Source organism: Grus americana, chromosome 1 (genome assembly GCF_028858705.1).
Source record: "Grus americana isolate bGruAme1 chromosome 1, bGruAme1.mat, whole genome shotgun sequence".
In the NCBI taxonomy this organism is placed as follows: domain Eukaryota; kingdom Metazoa; phylum Chordata; class Aves; order Gruiformes; family Gruidae; genus Grus; species Grus americana.
This window is the reverse complement of record NC_072852.1, coordinates 208,476,487-208,497,421: the sequence shown is the minus strand read 5'-3', so window position 1 is coordinate 208,497,421 and position 20,935 is coordinate 208,476,487. Positions and strand designations below refer to the sequence as shown.

Genomic DNA, 20,935 nt, shown 5'->3' with positions numbered 1-20,935 from the left:
TCAGCGTCCTCTCATTCTAAAGCCAGTGCAATTTTTCCGATTACCTCAACATACACAGCATTTTATGAGTGTTCAAATAGGGAAAGGGACCTTATGTCAGATGACTGTCACCTATGAATATGTGTAATCTAATCAATCTAGGTACTTTTATTTCCTACTTTTCATCCAAGTAAACATAACCTACTTACTGAATATTATCTGCATAGGTTTTTTTTAAAAAAAGTCTATTCAAGCTGTGCAGATCCTGCCCATGATGAAGTTCATCAGCATTGTAGTCTTTAGGGTTTTTAAAAGATGTTCTTAGAAGTAGACAACTCTATTCAGCTTTTCTACTGACAAGTAAAAGGATGTTACATTAAAACATGCTGCTTCGCTTCAAGACAAGTAAAGACGTGCAGGTGGCGTAGTCACTACATGCCAACTGGGAGCTATCTCATCCCTCCTTCCTGTGAATGACAACTTATGGTTCTTAAGACTCTTGGGAATCTATATTCAAGAGACTGAGCATTCCAGCAAACTTACCTGAAATCAGGCATTACCCACTGTAATGCACAGGGTGTAATCTTCGGATTGTTACAGAGGAAAAGTTTCACACAACACTTTAGCTGGAATTTCCATCTTCACTCAGACAAACCTTCTGGTCTGCAAACTCAAGACAGCATGCAACTTTAACACAGCTTTGTTGTTTTGGGGGGGGGGGTTTTCCACGTTTTCCTTTAAAAATAAAGGGTCATCTTTTTCAGCCTCTTAGGTAAAAGTTAATTCCACTATTTTTTTAAAAGCACCTCAGCGAAACCCTTCTGATGTAGTAAACTACACAGTAACTGCTACTGCACTTCTCTGAAGTGACGCCACTCATTGTGGAGGGCATTTTTAACCTCATTCATTGAGGCTGTTAACAATTCTTGAGTTCAGGCTTAAGGACTGCATCCTTCATGTATCCAAGAGCTGCTAAGAATGTGGGTGTTTTACCCACCGTAGTGAATACAGAGATATTCAGAAAGAGTCGGCATGCCATTACTTCTACATAAGCAGGAAATGAAAACAGCAGATTTTCCACAGTGCTCACAAGCCAATGAACTTATTTGGCATCAAGCTGTTCAGCAACAGCCCCGACTTTACACCTATATGCAAAATTGCTTAATTCCATTATCTACAGTGTTAGAATTCACAGAAAGCAGATGTGAGGCGCTTTACACAAGGAATACTTCTGTACATTCTGAAGCAAATAGATGTCTGTTCCTGAAGCTTTTCTACAGGAACTGGCTAACTACACTATTAAAGTGTAGCTAACTACCAGATAAAACAGGTAACTTCACTGGTAGCTGCATTAAACCAGGTAACTAATCAGGTAACTAACTGGTAACTATGCTAAACCAGCTAACTACACTATTTAAAGCTCCACCAAAGCTGATCATGCATTATCTTCTGAGTAAAATGCTGTGCTCTTTCAGATTCCCAATGCTTCATTCATGAAATGTAAATAAAACTCATCTGCAAAGGACTGAAACATAAGTACTCTGGTAACTGTAAGAGATGCAGCTATGAATTCCTTCTTTTACCCCCAAACACCATCAGTATCACTGAGGTCAAAAGAACTTATTTGAAGAGCTGAAATGCCTTCCACAACACTTACAGAAATTTCATGTACAATTTATTTTCAAGACAGGATTACAAGCCTGTGGGTAGCCTCAGCCTATGAGAATATGTGACGTTTCCAATTAGTGTCTCACTCTCGGCTATTGCTTTTTAGATTAATTATATCATAATCTAAGCAAAGTTTGACTTAATTAATGGTTGGAAGACAAGCAGTCAATAAAATTGCAGGATGCTATAAGAAAGTAACACTTCTGATTCATTAATAAGGCAATGAATAGTTGATGGAGTAACTAATCTTGGAAACCATTTCCAAAAACATTAAAGACAAGAAGGTGACTGGTAGTAACATGCTTGGATTTACAAATTGAAAATCATGCTTAACCAACGTGATAGCCTTCTACAATGACATGATTAGCTTGGTGGATGAGGGGAGAGCACTGGATGTTGTTTACCTTGACTTTAGTAAAGCATTTGACACTGTCTCCTGTAACGTCCTCATAGAGCAGCTGACAAAGTAGGGGTTAGATAAGTGGACAGTGAGGTAGACTGAAAACTGGCTGAATGACTGGGCCCAGAGGGGTTGTGATCAGTGGCACAGAGCCCTGTAGGAGGGCAAGCCACTAGCAGTGTGCCTCAGAGGTCAATACTGGGACCAATACTGTTTAACTTCTTCATTAATGACCTGGATGATGCGGCAGAGTGTATCCTCAGCAAGTTGACAGACGATACAAAACTGAGAGGAGTGGCTAATACACTCTGTCATTCAGAGGGATGGGAACAGTCTGGAGAAATGGTCTGACAGGAACCTCATGAAGTTCAACAATGACAAGTGCGAAGACCTGTACCTGGGGAGGAACAACCCCAGGCACCAGTATATGCTGGGGGACACTCAGCTGGAAAGCAGCTAGGCAGAAAAGGACCTGGGGTCCTGGTGGACAACAAGCTGATCATGAGCTAGCAATGCGCCCTTGCAGCAAAGAAGGCTAACAGCCTCCTGGGCTGCATCAGAGTGTCGCCAGCAAGCTGAGGAAGGTGATCCTTCCCCTCAGCACTGATAAGGCCACACCTGGAGTGCTGGGTCCAGTTCTGGGCTCCCCCATGCAAGAAAGAGATGGACTTACTGGAGTGAAGTCCACTACAGGGCCACTACAATGATTAGGGGTTTGGATCATCTCCTGTATGAGGGCACACTGAGAGAGCTGTGGAAGTTCAGCCTGGAGAAGAGAAAGTTCAGGGGGATCTTATCAATGTGTATAAAGACCTCGTGGGAGGGAATGAAGAAGAGGCAGCCAGACTCCTCTCAGTAGTGCCCACTGAGGAGAAGAGGCAATAGGTACAAATTAAAACCTGTGAATTTCCATCTGAGCACAAGAAAACTTTTTTCACTGTGTAGGTGGTTAAACACTGGAACAGGTTGCCCAGAGGTGTTGTGGAGGCTCCTTCTCTGGAGATACTGAAAACACAACTGGCCACAGTCCTGGGCAACCTTATCTCACTGACACTGCTTGAGCAGGAGGGGTTGGACTAGATGATCTCAAGAGGTCACTTCCAACCTAAAAGAGTCTGTGATATAGTAATTCTGTAAGGCTCCAGCACAACACTATAATTTGCTGTAAAAAAACTTGTATTTTAACCTAAGTACTGGTGGAAAGATTTTCATCTGACATAATTGGCAGAACTCTATTAACAGCACTGGCTTACAAACACATAAGTAGGCTTTGACTCACCCTGACTTCTGAGATCCCTTATTTCCGAAAAGCTTGTTTGGTTTTTTAGTGCACATATATTTAAAGGTGGTAAATTTCCTTTGCCTTTAATGTGGTCTCTTATTGCTTACTGCCACTAGTTTTCCATTCCTTTATTGCTTCAGTTTGGAAAATACCAAGCAGGAACAGAAAGTGAAGCTGGAAATATGTTTGCAGTAGTATTAGTGCCTTTGTTTGCATGTCATCTGTTAAGCAAGGGATAGCTTTTTCATAAATAATAGGAAGAGAATAGTTTGTATTGGCAGAACTCTCTATTTGCAGTATACAGTGATACTGAAAGCATCTGGGAGGTAAACTCTCATGAATCTTCTGCATCACTAGGTCCAACTCTTCACTGAAACATAAAAATAATTTTCCAAAAGAGAAAACAAAGCTGCACACTTTCTTACACTTTTAATTACATCAGCATGGTCACCTGACAGAAAATGCTATATATAAAGAAATTTCTGTTAAATAGAAAGACCTGATACTTAGATAATGCTACAATTATTTGATTAATAGGGGACTGGTATCTTTATATGGCTTTATCTTGTTACGTTAGAGATCATGATAGAAAGAAAATTTAGAATTCAAAGTCCCCTGCCAGAAGTCAGGTAGTACACTGGCATATTGCAGTTATTTTACTGGCATAAAATATAATGGCAGAAAGTGACTGTTGTGCTGTGGGAATACAGAGCAGTTCTACTCAAGGACACAAAGCCTATTTGTGAGACCTCTAAAGTGACTGCAAAAATACTTGTTATTAGATTCACAGGTGGGGTTAGAGCCCATGGACAACATTGTTTTCTGAATCAGTTTTCATGTTAAGCAAGATTTTCCTTTCTCTTTTTATGCTTTCTTTGCAGTCATTAGAAGCAAAATGCGTAAAATGTTAATCAGATGTTGAAGCAGGCCTTGTAAAAAGACAGTTTAACCATAGTGATTTACCTAGAAAAAATATTCTACTGGTAAGTGAGGTGAAATAGTTAAAAAGATTTTACCTATGATTATGGTCCCAGGTATGAAACATTAACTACACAATCCAGAGTCTAAGTTCAGCACTGGACATTTGTTGCTTCAAAGTTGAACAAAAATTAACTAATGTAAGATCCTGTAATTATGCCTTTAGTTAGATAATCTAAAACCAATGTAATCCTTTTAGTCCCTCTTATGAAACACCTGGTAGGCTAGGACCATAAAGATTGTAAAACTTACACTCAGCTTCCTGGTTAAATATGAAGTAAGAATTTCTGGTCTGCTTATGGAGACCAAACAAAATGCTCAAACACAACATTCTCATGTAATATATACAAAAGTTATTTCCATTTGAGCCTGATTTAGTAAAAATTGCATTGGTTTGACGCAGTTTTCAGGTGTTTTCACCCATTAAAAGACGTGTGACTCGGTACTTCACGCAGAGAGAAGTCACCCACTGCTCTTTCTAGATAACAGACCACCAGGTCACTCACTTGGGTTACAGCTAGGACTCCCACAAGGAGTTGGTCTGAGTAGCTAGTTGCAGTTCACAGTGCTCAAAGATCATCAAAGTAACATGTGGAAAAGAATTCTGCAACCTGGGTAAGCTGAACCTAGTATTTGAGTACCTAGATAAGGAGAGAAATTCTGGCCTTGCTAAAACCGGTGGGAATTGGTTTCCAAAAATGTTTCTGCTAGGATCTGGTGCCTCTTCCCTCTTTCTGTGCAGCCCTCACCACACTCCACCCTCTGCGCTCCAGGTCTGTAAACGTTTGTTGGTCTGGATTCTCTGTTTGGCTCAGACCATTATGTCCAGTCAGAGACTGTTCAGATTCTGCGGCCACAAGGCATCTGAAGACACAAAGCATAAACAAAACAAAGCCCCACCTACTCTAATCTGCACTGGGACCTGTTCTACTGACCAAGCAACTCTAGTTCACTGTTAATGACCACGTCTTTACTTACACAGTAGCAGGTACAATCTTAGATACTCTCTGCTATTTCGTAAATCAAGTAGAGCCCTCATCTGTTGCAAAATCAACAGCATCTTCCCCCTCTTCCCTAGTCAATATCCTGTATACCCATTCCTTACTAGAACAGGTCACCCAGAGAGGCTGTTGAGCCCCCATGGCGGGAGATAGTCAAAACCTGACAGGACATGGCCCTGAACAACCAGCTGTTGCTGACCCCTCTTTGAATGGGAGGGTTAGACTAGATGATCTCCAGAGATCATTTCCAACATAAATGATTCTGTGGTTATATTGGTTATGTGTATGCCTATCACCCTTCATTTAACTATCTCACCAATAATCAGGACTCACAGGCCCAGCCCGAACAAAGCTTTTGTCTACTCATTTTGCAACGCTTTTACTGGCTCTCAGAAAAGACCTTAATTCAGGAAATGATCATTACATACTTTATCTGTATTGAGTTGAAACACAAACCAGCCAATACTTTAGAAGAGAATACATAATCACTTTCTGTAAAAGCATTTTATTTACTCATCTGTTTACATGTTGTTTACAAACCTATGAGTATAAGATGAATCACGTCAGTGTACTTTGCTTTAAGACCTTGTTTCCAAAAGAAGCAGATGGCACAGACTGACAACAGCTTCTGAAGACATTCATCTCCCCAAGCATGTACAGTGATGAGGCCTTCCAAAAGCTCAGAACAAAAAGGGTAAGATGTTTCCTCACTGAAAGGTTATAATGGCCGTTTTCATCAAGTATCATCTATTTTCTTCCTTTGCAAAATAGGAAACAAGAGAAGGGCAAAGAAGATCATAATGAAGGCACTCCAGAGAATGTTAGAAGCATTGGCAACTTGTCAACATAATTGTTCCCCATATTAGATGTTCCCAGATACTATATTTCCTGCAGTGTATCAGATCCCATTTTATAGAATTCCAAGGCTTAGGATCCCCCACTATGTCTGGGAGTTGAACATGGGAACCCTTAAAAGTACATAGCAGCAATGATAGGCTTAGATCTGATTTCTTTTTGCAGCTGTAACTAGTTTGCATTAATTTGTTTCTGGTTGTGTAGCTGTCATATGCTGCGAGTCTTTCATCTGGAGCCCCAGAGAGCAGCTGAGTAAATCACTGTGGAAATGACCACTTGCATGTCTTCATTTCCCAACATTTGTACTGGTAAAAATGCTCTGTTCTCTTTAAATGGGTCTACAGGGCAAAGCTACAAGATGTATCTTATCATAGCTAACCAAATCTCTTGGCTAACTGGTGCTGAGTATGTCCCATAGCCTGCAATACTCCCAATTTTATTCACTTGATATATCTGCTGGATATTTTGAATATCTTTTGTAATGTCTTGAGCCCTATATTTCAAAATAGGATTTTTTTATGTTCTGGGGTTTGTTGTTTGGGGTTTTTTTAATTCAACTAATCTCCTAGTGTATATTAAAAGAAAATGAAACACAAACCAACCAGCTTAATAAAAAAAAACATGGGTTTTGTTTGCACAAAATTACTTTCATTCTTCAATTTCCTGTCCTCCTTTCTAAAAGAAGGTGGAAGACAAGTTATTCTAAGGACCTGAATGCTGTTTTGTTGCTGTAAGAGAGACAAAACCCAACATTTCCTTTGACACAAATTCAGGCTAAAGACAGTAGCAAAGATGAAGGTAATAGAACATAATAGAAAATGAGCTAGCCTTTCACACGATATAAATTAGTATCTGCCAGGACACAATAAATTTTTATCCAGTATTTTTAGCAGTGAAATTTCCTTACTTTGTTTGCTTCCATGCTCCAGTTTTTTATAGTTGATGTGAACCAAGTTTTAGGGTTTTTTCTTTCTTTTTTTTTCTTTTTTTTCTTTTTTTTTTCTTTTTTAACAAAATAGCATCCTATGCTACATATTTTGCCTTTTTTTTTCCTATTAAATGTAATATAGTGTTGGGAGACTGAAAAAAAAAGTTATTAACAATAATAGGTTGCCTAGCTATTTATAGGATCTGACTAGATTGCACCTGTTATGTTTTACAGCTTTTCATATTAGCCCCTTTGTCAGCAGTGAATGAGTTTTCATACTTGCAGTTGTTCATGTAGGTTTCCTATTCTCCCTTTGTTGAAGCAATCAACAGCTGTGATTACTTCAAGTGAAGAAAATTAAGCTGATATGTACTAACAGATACAGGAAACACGACTTCTTTCATGAATTAGTGGAAAAAAACCAGTCTGGTTTTGTTGTTATTCAGTGATTGTGCTCAGCAACTGGCAGTTTTGAAGCTGGGCTGTCACTGGTGCCCACAGTGGTAAGCACTCAGAGTGGAAGTCTTGGCTTCATTCCCTGCATGAAAAGCAACAGTTCACTGGATAGAGACATTCTCTCAGCCACGACAGGGGCCTTTCGCCATCCTAGACTACCCTGAAGGCAAGATCCTGACTTCAGTGTGAGGGCACTGGTACGAGGGATCTTCACGCCTGCACCTACTGCAAAATGCAGCTCAGTTGCAGGTGCATAGACGTACAGAACAAGGCTATTGCCCCTTCAAACATTTTGTCAACAGAACCGGTCTGGTTTTGTAGAGGAGTGGCTGGCAAGGACCTGAATGAGAATGTCACATCGTACCACTCAGATCAGCATAACAGTGGAGCCCAAAAAGGAGATGTGCTTCTGAATGGTGTCACTGAAGCCTACTGTCCTCACCATAAAAGCAGTTGTAATGGTACAGACCAAGGGCATAGCTAGGCTCATACTCCGTCTTTCATTGTAGATATAAGCAGACACAAGTAGGCGCTCAGGAAAAAAAAGAGAACAGAGCAATCAGGTATGATACTTCTCCTATATTCTCTCAACTTGTGATTCCTTCCAGCTCAGAGGATTTCCTGAACCTGGTATGTTCTATCTGTTTAGTAGCCTTCAGCTGATGTCTCTTTCAAGTACTATTTCAGCCTTCCCTTGAATACAGGCAAAATTTTGTATCTGCAACATCTGTTAAGGAGTTCCACAGGTTTACTACCTATTGCAGCAACCACTCCCTTTTGTTTGCTTTGAAACCCACTAGCTTCACTTAATAGGTCCAGCTCTTCTATTAGCTGTGTCCCTCAGTACCAGTATGCCACTACAGGGACATTTTGGAGCAGTGAACTGGACAGGTGCTGTCATTTCTTCCAAGGTGTACCTAATAGAGGTGGTATTATCCAACAGAGAAGAACAAGGCTTATGAACCTTGAGTGTTCTTCCTAGTCTTTGTCTTGGGAGAGTCCCTCCACCTGTCTATCTCAGTTTCCCACCTGTTCAGTCATGAGAAGGATTTTAATTTTTTTTTTCTTGCTTTGAAACAGACTGATGAAGAACAATTACAATGTAATTCTGTGTTCTGGTTCTAGAGTGAAGTTCTTGAACATAACCTAGAAAGAGACAAGCAGGCTAACCCCAGAAGAGCAGCAGGGCTGGTGAGTAGGGCACTCTCTTGGGACTATGGGAGACATAGGCTCAAGTGTTTTTTCAAAGCAAGGCTCATCTACCAAGGAAATGTTCTAGGCAACAGGGAATTCTCTAAAGAGCTTGTCTCGCCTCTTCTGCTTCCCATTTTCTCACTGAAAAACACCCAGTACCAGGAAAGTTCCTGCAATCTTAGAAAGTATCAGAAGTCCAGAAAAGTATTTATCACTCTGTAAACATACTATCTGATTAGCTCTGAAAGAGCCAACCTTTTGCCTTCCACCGTGCTGGACGGTGAGATGTGTTGTCTCTGCCGTGGCTGGTGCACTAGGTGGCAATAGAGAGTCACCACTGCCCCTACTGGCACCAAAGGAAGCCACAGGCTAGCCACTAGATTATACACCTAGGAGTTAAAAATCTCAAGCCTTTACTAAGTTTCTAACAGCACAGCGCTAGAAATACTTTTTGCACCTGAAGTCTATTATGAAACTCGTGGCAGCAAATTCACAGCAAGTGCTAGTGCTTCCATATTTAACCACAGGAAGAACAAGCCTGAGCACAGAGGAAAACCAGAGGCTTTGCTCACTGGGTTATATTCATACCTAGCTGCCAAGTAAGCAAAAATCATGATCTCAAAAGCATAGTAATCAACAGTGCAATTTAGGTGTCTTTTTCCAGTAAGACTATGTTGACATCTGAGTGCTACGGCTCATAAGCCTAAAATTCAGCTCCTGCAAACGTAGCTTCCAGCACCAACTCGTACTTGCAGATGTAGGGCCAAGAACACAGGTCTGTCCCAGTCCAGCAGCCTGCAAGTCACTAAGCCACAATTTCAATCTCCTTTTTACATGCTGAGCTTCTATTCATGTGAATCCTGCATTCTTTGCATTGCAGAACAGCTTGAAAAAGGGGTGTACAGAGCATTGTCCACTAAACTATCCCACAGTGGGTGTTTGTGTTGTTTCATCTTAAAACGAAAAGTTCCTCTTCTCCTCTTCTACATAACAACATAGTGCTTTCATCCAGAAAATGCATGACTAAGGTTTAAACCTTATTTAGTCTGGATTCCAGACTTCCCTGTGAAAACACAGGCATCTAACTTTCAGGGTATCTAGGCCTGGATTTCTTCTGAACAGAAAGCTCTTCCAAAGCCTTTGAGTAGCTGCACAATAAAAGGATAACTGCCACAGTGAATACTCCTCTTCTGCTCTGCGTGTAGTACTCTCAGTGATGGTAGAGAATTTTCCTTATATATATCGTAAGATAATTATATTCACCGAATATTTTAAACATTTTCATAGAACATATGTTTCCTAAAAAGAAATAACCTGGATGTTCCATAGATCAATGACCAGCCTTGATTCATTGTCTATGTTATATTTTTTGCTAGAGTCTCTAAAATACTGTGGTTCTAGGGAAAATATATTGTCTGTCCCCCTCCATTACATCAATGTCTGCAGTATATCCCACTAATATCTGAAATCATGAAACATGACTACAAAGGAGCATATCACCACTTTTAAACTCTCATATTCAAGGAAAACACAAACCCATCTGGCACTTGTTTGGAGCATTGTTAAACCTTCTGTTAATAACAAACTGTTGAACATTATACTAGATTAACATGTCTCAGTAAATCAAAGATTACCGTAGGTCTTGGCTTGTAGCGTCACAGGGAATTCAAATGTCAGTCTGTGAAAGACTTAATTCTCTGCTCCACCTGCTGCCGCTGTCCACTTGTGGTGGCTTCATTCCTGCTTACATGAGTGGAATTTCATCTGGATTAGGCTAGCAGTTTTAATTTTTTCTGATGTAATGTGAGAAAAAAAAAAGGAGTTGACAGGTTATTTTAAACAGATTTAAAATTTAACTATTTAAACAAAAAATCAAGAACTGCAAGAGCTTAAATACTGTAAAAAATTACTGATCAAAACAGCCAAAACTAGAGATAAAAAATTAATAGTGAGGAAGTAAGAAGCATAAGTCTTTCTCCAAGAGCAGCTAACGTCTCCCTTCATGCCGTTTAAGCCATATTTGCTGAGCCACGCTGGAAACAGAAACAAAAACCTACCCAGTCCTTAGTTCTGCCTGCCTACCTGGTGGCAGTTCTTCAGCCCCTCCAGAGTCATGTTTTTCTTTCCACATTAAAGAGCAAACCTTAAAAAGAGCCCTAACAACCAAGCCTGAAACGAGCTGCAAGAATTATAGGAGCTGAAGCCCAGTGGAAAATATCATAGGTCAGGAAATGTAGGTGTCACTGGCAGCATCAAGAACCAGCAATAAGGTGGCCAGGGCTTCCCTTTAAAAACCACCATCTGGAAATTTAGCAGAAGTCATGGCTCTGAAAGCATAACCACCTGTCTTGTTATGTAATTCTTCAATAAAATATCTCAAAACTAACTCAAATTTTGGGAAAGATAATAAGCTGAATAAGTAGTAAGTGTCCATGTGTTCTTGGACATACATATAATGAAGAAGCTCCAGGAGTGAGACCAGCTGTACAGTTCCATCACAGTAATCATCTGTTTTGCCAAAATCCTGAACTCCGAGCTGGAAAACTACTCTTACCTTGCTCAGGTTTGCACTTAGGCTGGCACTTAGAATAATCTGCTGCTTAAATGGTTTGGCTGAGCAGATTGGTCCTTCCTTTCAGTCTCAGGGCTATTCTTATACAACCAGGAGTGGAGACGTAGACAAGTGAAGTCAATTTTATACCAATTTGCTCTTAGTTGAGTACGCTCCTGTTTTATCTGGTCCAGACCTTGAGACTCACTTTAATGAGTATTCAGTAGGATCTGGAGCCTGGAAATTATATTTAAGCCTGGTTCTCAAAAGGTGATGTTGCACAAGAAAGTTCAAGACAATACTTCATCAGAGCTGCATAGTTTCTATTACTAATTAGTAATCATAGACAAAGGGAGATTAAAGAGGAACATTCTTCTTGACTGAAGGACTGATTGTTTTCTTCAAGCTGTTACATATGCCTCTTCAACCTCCATGTTGGTCTAGACTCAAGCAATAGATCCGATAAACCACTTGCTGTAGTGAAACCTGGCTAGCATGCCCTGGAATTAAAGCACTGCTATTTCTCTTTGTCTGAAGGTAAGATCATAAAATCCTAGAATCATAGAATGGTTTGGGTTGGAAGGGACCTTAAAGATCATCTAGTTCCAACTCTCCTGCCATGGGCAGACACCCTCCACTAGACCAGGTTGCTCAAAAATCTGCTCTTTTAAAAGTTATAGGAACTATGAAAGGGGTTTAGGCTTTGATTTTTGTTCTTTTACATCTAAATATAATTCAAGTGCTTCATTTTTTTCCTTGTTGCTCTTGTTATGTGGACCAAATGCTTTCATTATTTCACATTCTTGTTAATAAGAGGTCTTTCTTTTCTTATATCTGATTAAAGTGTCCTTTAAGTCTATGGCAATTCTCCCATTAATCTCAGCAGTCATTAAAGGGCCCTAAAAGGCAGATATTTTACATTAATGTAAGATAATATAAGGCCATAACATTAAGATTAAAACTATAAAAATAACATTTTGTTTCTGTAAATTGCTGGTAACCAGAAACAAAAATTATAAGCCACCAGCAACTTCCACACCAAGCCAAGTACCTTTATTAAAGAGAGGTGATGTCACGGCTGAGGAAGGATTTTGAATGCAAGCAGCATATCACTTGCAGAAATTTGGAATTATGATGAAGACTGTAAAACTTTTTTTTTTTTTCCTTTAATGACTTACAGGAAAGAAATAAAAGATTAGACTTACCTTGTGTATTTTGTGAACATTTTAAAAACTAGAGCAAAAAAGCATTTTGTACGCTTAGTGTTTATATGCAAGTAACTCACAGAACGGATGACACCATGCATCCCTGAAGTGATATCTTGTGTCTTTGACTGTAAGGCTGTCTAGAACCTGAGCCCAGATTCTGTCTTCATACATCAACCACAACAAGAAAGCTATCAGAAGCCTTCCAGCACTCTCCTTTTTAAGTTCATTTTTAGTACAAGGGCTACAGGAGTCTGCAGAGGAATAAAAAAGGGGGCTGAAGAGTGAGCTAGAGAAATGCCTAAGGTGTATGGACAGAGCCTGTCAGTCTAACTTCTTCTTGAGGATGCCTGTTACTGTGAATTCTCCAAAGGAATGACTGGCTTCATTTTCTAGAATGATAGGACTCTTACTTCATTAAAGTCAAGATCTTCCTCCTCTTCCTTTGGTACAGATAAATACCTACAGGTAGTTGTTAGAGTGATATCATAGAAAAACTCTAGTTGTTATCATTGTCAGCCAGTATAAAAGACTATTCCGTTATAAACATAGTACTGATTATTAGAGAGGGGTTTAAGCCTTAAACCCAAACAAAGAGTTTTCCCCCTAACATTCGAGTACAGTGTTCAGTTTTGGGCCCCTCACTACAAGAAGGACATTGAGGTGCTGGAGTGTGTCCAGAGAAGGGCAACGAAGGTGGTGAAGGGTCTAGAGCACAAGTTTGATGAGGAGCGGCTGAGGGAACTGGGCTTGTTTAGCCTGGAGAAAAGGAAGCTGAGGGGAGACCTTCTCGCTCTCTACACCTACGTGAAAGGAGGTTGTAGCCAGGTGGGTGTTGGTCTGTTCTCCCAAGTAACAAGTGATAGGGCAAGAGGAAACGGCCTCAAGTTGTTCCAAGGGAAGTTTAGATTGGATATTAGGAATCTCTTCTTCACCAAAAGGGTTATCAATCATTGGAACAGGCTGCCCAGGGAAGTAGCTGAGTCACTGTATTGGGTTTGCATGGCAAGGGTTTGGTAGTGAGGGGGCTATGGAGGTGGCTTCTGCGAGAAGCTGCTAGAAACTTCCCCCTTTTCCAATAAAGCCAATGCCAGCCAGCCCCAAGACGGACTCACCGCTGGCCAAGGCCGAACCCATCAGCAATGGTGGTAACAGAGTTCAGAAGGAGAAAAAAAAAAAAAAAAAAAAAAAAAAGAGCATCAGTTTTTGCAGCCAGAGAGAGGATTGAGAAGATGTGAGAGGAACCACTCTGCACACACCAAGGTCAGTGCAGAAGGAGGCGCAGGAGGTGCTCAAGGTGCCAGAGCAGAGATTCCCCTGCAGCCCGTGGAGAAGACCATGGTGAAGCAGGCTGTCCCCCTGCAGCCCATGGAGGCTGGTAGGGAGCAGATATCCACCTGCAGCCTATGGAGGACCCCGCACTGGAGTAGATGGAGGCACCTGAAGGAGGCTGTGACCCTGTGGGAAGCCCATGCTGGACCAAGCCCCTGGCAGGACCTGTGGCCCTGTGGAGAGAGGACCCCATGCTGGAGCAGGTTTGCTGGCAGGACTTGTGAGCCCGTGGGGGACCCACGCTGGAGCAGTCTGCTCCTGAAGGTCTGCACCCCATGGAAGGGACCCACACTGGAGCAGTTGGTGAAGAACTGCAGCCGTGGGAAGGACTCATGTTGGAGAAATCCATGGAGGACTGTCTCCCGTGGGAGGGACCCCATGCTGGAGCAGGGGCAGAGTGTGAGGAGTCCTCCCCCTGAGGAGGAAGGAGCGGCAGAGACACCGTGTGATGAACTGACCACAACCCCCATTCCCCGTCCCCCTGTGCCGCTGGAGGGGAGGAGGGCGAGAAATGGGGAGTGAAGTTGGGCCTGGGAAGAAGGGAGGGGTGGGGGGAGGTGTTTTAAGATTTGTTCTTATTTCTCATTATCCTACTCTGATTTAATTGGTAATAAATTAAACTAATTTCCCCAAAACTTCCTTGTAACTGAAGCTTGTTTGTGTTCACCACAGTCATAGGAATGGATTATATCTTTCCTGCTTCACTTATTTGAAGATTGTTATCATACATCGCCTCAGTCTTCTCCCTAGTTTGTTCAATCGTTCCTCAGAAATCATAAAATTAGTAAATATTTTCTTTGTTCTAGATTTGCTCTAATTAGAGTTTACTTCTTTCTTGAAGTGCGAAGCCCCAAACTGGAGACATTCGTCTAATGCTTGAACAATCCTAAGTAAGACAGAAAAATTACTTCATGTGGTTTTGCACCTGAAAATGATGTTTACCTTTTTCACAACAGCATGACATTAGTGAATTGTATTCAGTATAGCGCATATGAAGCCAGCAGGAAACGTCCCCTTGTGCAGATCCACCATACTCAAATAGACCTGCCTCACCCTCAAGCAGGGAGTGATTGTGGCTTGGGAGGGCACAAAACCCAACACAATACTAATGGGTTTACATCCTACTTCTGAGACAAATAGCATGGAATTGCCTTACATCCAGTACCATGTCAGTGAACTGTAGCTATGAAAACACTTGTGTGGCCTTTATGAAATATAAAGAGAGTATGAGACAGGCTGCTAATGCATAACAAGTAACCATCTAAAATAAGTTGTACGCTGCTCTTGAGATGAGCCATGTTTCTGTAGCTACAGATGGATATTCCTGCTTCCTGTTAAGTTCACCAGCTGTTGTGCAAATTCTGATGAGCGTGGTCTTCCCCTAAAGCATATGGGAGAGAGTTCTGTAATTCAGGTTAAGCAAGCTACAGATACAGAGCAGGTGGAGGAAACAGTATACAGGTGAACTGCCATTTTTCGAGGAGTTTAATCCTACAAGGTTGTTGGTTTTATGGCTCCCAGCTAATTACATCATTATCCACAGCATTATTTCTGTGCTTAAAATTAAATGAAGAACTCCTTTCATAGAGGAGGACTAGAAAGCTCAGAGTTTGTAGGACTGAGCATCTAATTGCTCTTTTCAAAAACTAATTACGTTCTGCACACAACTTTAAAAGCTACTTGAGTCTTTTGCGCATCTGTTCACTCTGTGAAGGACTTTAAGCAAAAAAGTGAGTATGCAAACCAGAAATGTGTTTTATACTACCTAAAAGCCAAGAATCTAAAGTTATTACCTCTGTTTTCTGTCTCTGGGGAAGTTCCTAGAGAATTATTTCAATTTTTTCTTAAAAAGCAAGGAAGGCACTACTTACAATGGTAAGAATCTCATTTTTCAGGAATATAGTTTACAATCTCACTGTTTTATTAAAGTATCCTTAGATACAATGTCCAGAAATTTCAAATTGATGAAAATGACACTGTTCAAAGAGAAATAATAAGTCTCAATCATATCACTAAAACTCCTTTAAACATCTTCGGCAGAAAAGGATCTAAAGGTTTCTCCCATGAAGTTGAATACTTTCTGTTGCATTCATGTATTTTTCCTTTGTATAATTAAATAAGCCTTTCTACAGGGGGTGGTGAAGGCAATTCACTCTTTCTTAGTCAATCTAATGGGAAAATAAGTACAGTCTGGGTAGGCCATTTATGCAGACAATGTCTATACTACAAACTATTGTGTAGCAATTTAGACATAAACCAACGCATCCTTCTAATCCCTACAGACCTAGGTTTTTATATCATTCCCCTTGATACCTGTTGAGCCTGTTGTACTCCAGTGATAGGTTAGAATGGCATAATAGCCTGCCTACCTGGCACGATTTAGACTTTTTTTTTTTACCTTATTGGATCCAGTTGTGGAGTTAGCTACACTGAAACAACTCAACACATGCTTATGTAATAGCTCACTGATGATTATGTTTATTAAAGATTAAAATAGAAAGGAGAGTATAATTGAGCCACCAACAGATTTGAAACATCATGTTGCTGCAGGTATTTCCATGGTGTTCTAAGTTGAACTGTAGAATTACTTCCCATACAGACCTATTGGTCTTGTATATCTGCTGCTTGCTGACATCATCAATAATTTAGCATTGCAGATATCCAAAATAATATATCATATTTTCTTCTTGTTCACAACTATGCTTGCTTTCAGTCTTATGTCTATGTATTTTTCTCTTTTCCCAGGTAATGCATTTGTGGTTAGCCTGGCTTTGGCTGATTTGGTGGTGGCCTTGTATCCATATCCACTGGTGCTCTTAGCTATTTTCCACAATGGATGGACTTTGGGTGAAATGCATTGTAAAGTGAGTGGCTTTGTGATGGGACTAAGTGTAATAGGCTCTATTTTCAACATCACTGCAATTGCAATAAACCGATATTGCTATATATGTCATAGTTTTGCCTATGACAAAGTGTACAGCTGTTGGAACACGATGCTGTACGTCTCCTTAGTCTGGGTATTAACAGTAATTGCAACTGTGCCAAATTTTTTTGTTGGCTCTTTAAAGTATGATCCACGCATCTATTCATGCACATTTGTTCAGACTGCAAGCTCCTACTATACGATATCTGTTGTGGTAATTCACTTCATCGTCCCTATCACCATTGTGAGCTTCTGCTACCTTCGAATTTGGGTTTTAGTGCTTCAAGTTAGGAGACGAGTCAAGTCAGAAACAAAGCCAAGACTGAAGCCAAGTGACTTCAGAAACTTTCTTACCATGTTTGTAGTTTTTGTGATTTTTGCCTTTTGCTGGGCACCTCTAAACTTCATTGGGCTGGCTGTAGCCATCGATCCCATGGAAATGGCACCAAAAGTTCCTGAATGGTTGTTCATTATAAGCTACTTCATGGCCTATTTCAACAGCTGCCTTAATGCAATAATATATGGACTCCTTAACCAGAATTTTCGGAATGAATACAAACGAATTTTAATGTCACTGTGGATGCCAAGGCTTTTCTTCCAGGACACATCCAAAGGCGGAACTGATGGTCAGAAGAGCAAGCCTTCTCCTGCTTTAAACAACAATGACCAAATGAAAACTGATACCTTGTAAATGTGTAATAGGTGTAAAAATAAATGTCAATGCAAGAGTCTGTCATGGACAACTCCAAGAATATAGTTGTAATATTCTGATCATTCTTGCTTACTTTTGGGGGCTTTCCATTTGGATGGCACTTTGTGACTGGAATACTCTCTTTTGATAAAGCACATTGCTCTCACTTCATGATTTATACAAGGTATCAATTGAAAATGCATTTCAGAATTAAAGCAGCAGGGGAGTGCAAGCTGTTTTAGTTCTGAGAGTTGAATTCTGCTCCCAGACATATGAATGGAGCATTTTTTTTACTTCAGCGGGAGTTTTGCATTCTTTACACAAGGTCAAGATTCATCTCTTAGAAGATGTAGTGAAGGTACTTGTCTATGGGCACAGCAGCTCATCAAGGCTGTGGAGTGATATTTTCCTCCCTCCTGTATCTGAACAAAGAGGGTGAAACAGATACTCTCTTTTCCACACATGAGCCAAACATCACATTTCTGTGCATGTAATGGTGGCAGTAGTAGTATCTTTGAATCAGACTTGTAAATTGGAGAGAAGAATGTTGGTGTAAAAGCACATATTAACATTAGAGCCTTTCCTCACAGGTTTTTCATGCTTATACACACTGTATTTCAAATCTCAGTGTATTTACTCTGTTCATCTTTTGTGATTGATTTTATGGTAGATAATATAATACAAATGGTTGATTTCTTCTATGTTTGCTTAACACAATATTCTTCCTTTGGAGAACATTAAATTTTCTTTGCACTCCATTTATTTATCTATACATAGGCATCCAATGTCATTTGATGTCCTTTAGCCCACCTTACACACAGGCCGGAAATTACGGCATATGACCTGTGATCATCTGGAGTGGCAACTGGACACCATTCAGGATTTCTCAGATCATCTCAAATGACACTAGACCAAAAGAATGAGCCCTTTTGAGTATAATGGTAGCTGATATACTTGCCTCACATGTAGATATCTAATCTTGAACAAAATCCACTCTTGATGTCTCATCTAAACTAACCTTCAAGGTTCCCTATAGTGGAGATATGATTCCTTCCACCTGTCATGAACTCACATCCAAAGATGAGATAAATTGTTTTGTGGAGGTTCTAGTCTCCTCTCACTGACTTCAGAAGGAGCTTTGATTACTAGTTCAAACATCTCACTTTGGATAGCTAGACTGGGATTCATCTTGCCTAAATTGGGATGTCTCTAGTGTAAGTGCTTACACCCAATTTATTTTCTAAATTCCCATTGTAGTCCATGGATGTCTAGGAAATGATTCCTTTTATCTTGAAACAGGCCCCTTTATTGGTCAGAGGAACTGATCATCAGACTCACTGACTGTATCTTCACTGACTGTCATGGAGATCAGGCAGCTCATGTAGACACATTTCAGACAAAGACAGGTGATCTCAATCCCATAATTAGTGTACCTACAGCTCATATTTGCACAGTTCATAAAATGGATGATTTTCCATTTTCTTTTCAGACTCAGCTCAACTTCAAATTGAATGTCTTTTTTTTCAGGTAGCACATTGTAACAATGACTGTACAGATCAGATTACAATCTGGGTTGTACCCCACAGCATCATAGTAATTTACACAATGTGGTTTGAATTATCTCTAAATAAGATTAGAGATCTGTGTGCAAACACACAGTCAATTAAGTTATTTTATCATTAGACTTGAAATGCACATTACTTTTAGTAGCGCTGTTCAGGAAAGAGGAGATAGGCCAATTAGCTTTTCTCTGGTAAATCCATGTCAGGTATTGAAATAGGAAAAGGAGGAATTTAGGTTGCTATTACATTCCAGTTTGGCTTTCCTGACCTGGCTATTATGAAAAATATTTCTGTGGTATTGTTAATTCGTGTGGCCAACACACTGCTCCTGAAGCCATAAAGACATATTACACATCACCCTCATGTTGCTATACTTATAGCAAACCATCAAAGAACCAGAGTATTTTAAATGTTTTATTTACTTGCCAAAAGTCTATGTAAAGTACAGCAAAGTAACAAATGTGATAATTCTTCTAGCTTCTTTCATGTTCTTCAGATAATTTCTGATAATCTCTGAAGTTCAGTACCCTAGGACTCAAACAGTAGTAGCCTGATGAAAGGTGAAAACTTTGTGAACAATGGCAAGAAAGAGATGGGACAAATTTAACCTGGTGGTAGATAACAAAAAATATTGTAGCTAAAAGTAGCAATCATTAATCTGTTCTACGTGGAACATAATTTTATAAGTCTGACACAGTTTCTATATGTATTGTCTTTCCTCATGACTTCCACAGCAAGGTACTGAACACAGAACTAATATACATATATGTCTAAATGCAAAACTTCCCCCAGAGTAAATAAGGAGTTTCAAGAGTCTGGGAAACTTGCAGGAAAGAACATCAAGTTTGCTTCATTGACAACCCTGCTTTTTCTGACTTCTATGAGTGATCAAAATTGTGACTTGAAATTCAAAATTTGTTACCTGACTTGTAGATGAACTAGGATAGAAGTAAATTGATTGACACTGGTTTATCCCTTGCTGACATGAGTCAGAATACAGCCCAGAATTTGGATCAAATTCCCATTATTGCTTTAAATCCTTAAAACAAATCTAAACATTGTTACCACTTACTTGGCCATAAAAGTGAGCAGCTATCATTCTGCATAGTCATGGGAAGAAGATTTGAAATTTCTATGAAGTCATTTTACAAATTATCTCTTCACATTAAAAATTAAAGATCACTTTTAAGAAACCTTGCGCTGGTACCTTCTCAGCTATCCTAAATGAAGCTCACACGAGTAATAGAATAGAAACATAGAATCATAGAATGGTTTGGGTTGGAAGGGACCTCAAAGATCATCTAGTTCCAACCCCCCTGCTGCAGGCAGGGACACCCTCCACTAGACCACGTTGCCCAAAGCCCCATCCAACCTGGCCTTGAACACTCCCAGGGATGGGGCATCCACAGCTTCTCTGGGCAACCTGTTCCAGTGCCTCACCACCCTCACAGTAAAGAATTTCTTCCTAATATGTAATCTAAATCTACTCTCCTTTAGTCTAAAACTGATATCCCTCATCCTATCACTACACTCCCTGATAAACAGTCCCTCCTCATCTTTCCTGTAGGCATCCTTTAAGTACTAGAAGGCCACAATTAGATCTCCCCGAAGCCTTCTCTTCTCCAGGTTACACAACGCCAATTCTCTCAACCTGTCCTCATAGGGAAGGTGCTCCAGCCCCCGATCATCTTCGTGGCCCTCCTCTGGACCTCCTCAAGCAGGTCCATGTCTTTCTTATGCTGGGGCCCCCAGAGCTGAGCACAGTACTTGAACACATTAATGCATTGTTCAAAGAAAGAAGTGTTCCAAAATTTGATTCTTCCTCACAAATTATGAAAAATTTTTGGAACAGTACTAAATTATTAAGTGTGGATTCTACCACCACAACATTTTCTGAATGAGATCCTGCTCTGCATGGTGTCTACAAAGC

The 20,935-nt window shown here is 40.2% G+C and overlaps 1 protein-coding gene across 1 annotated transcript in view; it reads left to right on the top strand.

Moving 5' to 3' along the window:
• The window catches only part of MTNR1B (melatonin receptor 1B), a 31,840-nt gene extending 11,155 nt beyond the window's left edge, over positions 1–20,685 (top strand). Inside the window, exon 2 of the mRNA XM_054846702.1 lies at positions 16,575–20,685. Within this exon, the coding sequence (XP_054702677.1) occupies positions 16,575–17,443 (869 nt within the window). The 3' untranslated portion in view covers positions 17,444–20,685. The remainder of the gene's footprint in view (positions 1–16,574) is intronic.
• The last annotated feature ends 250 nt before the right edge of the window (positions 20,686–20,935 follow it).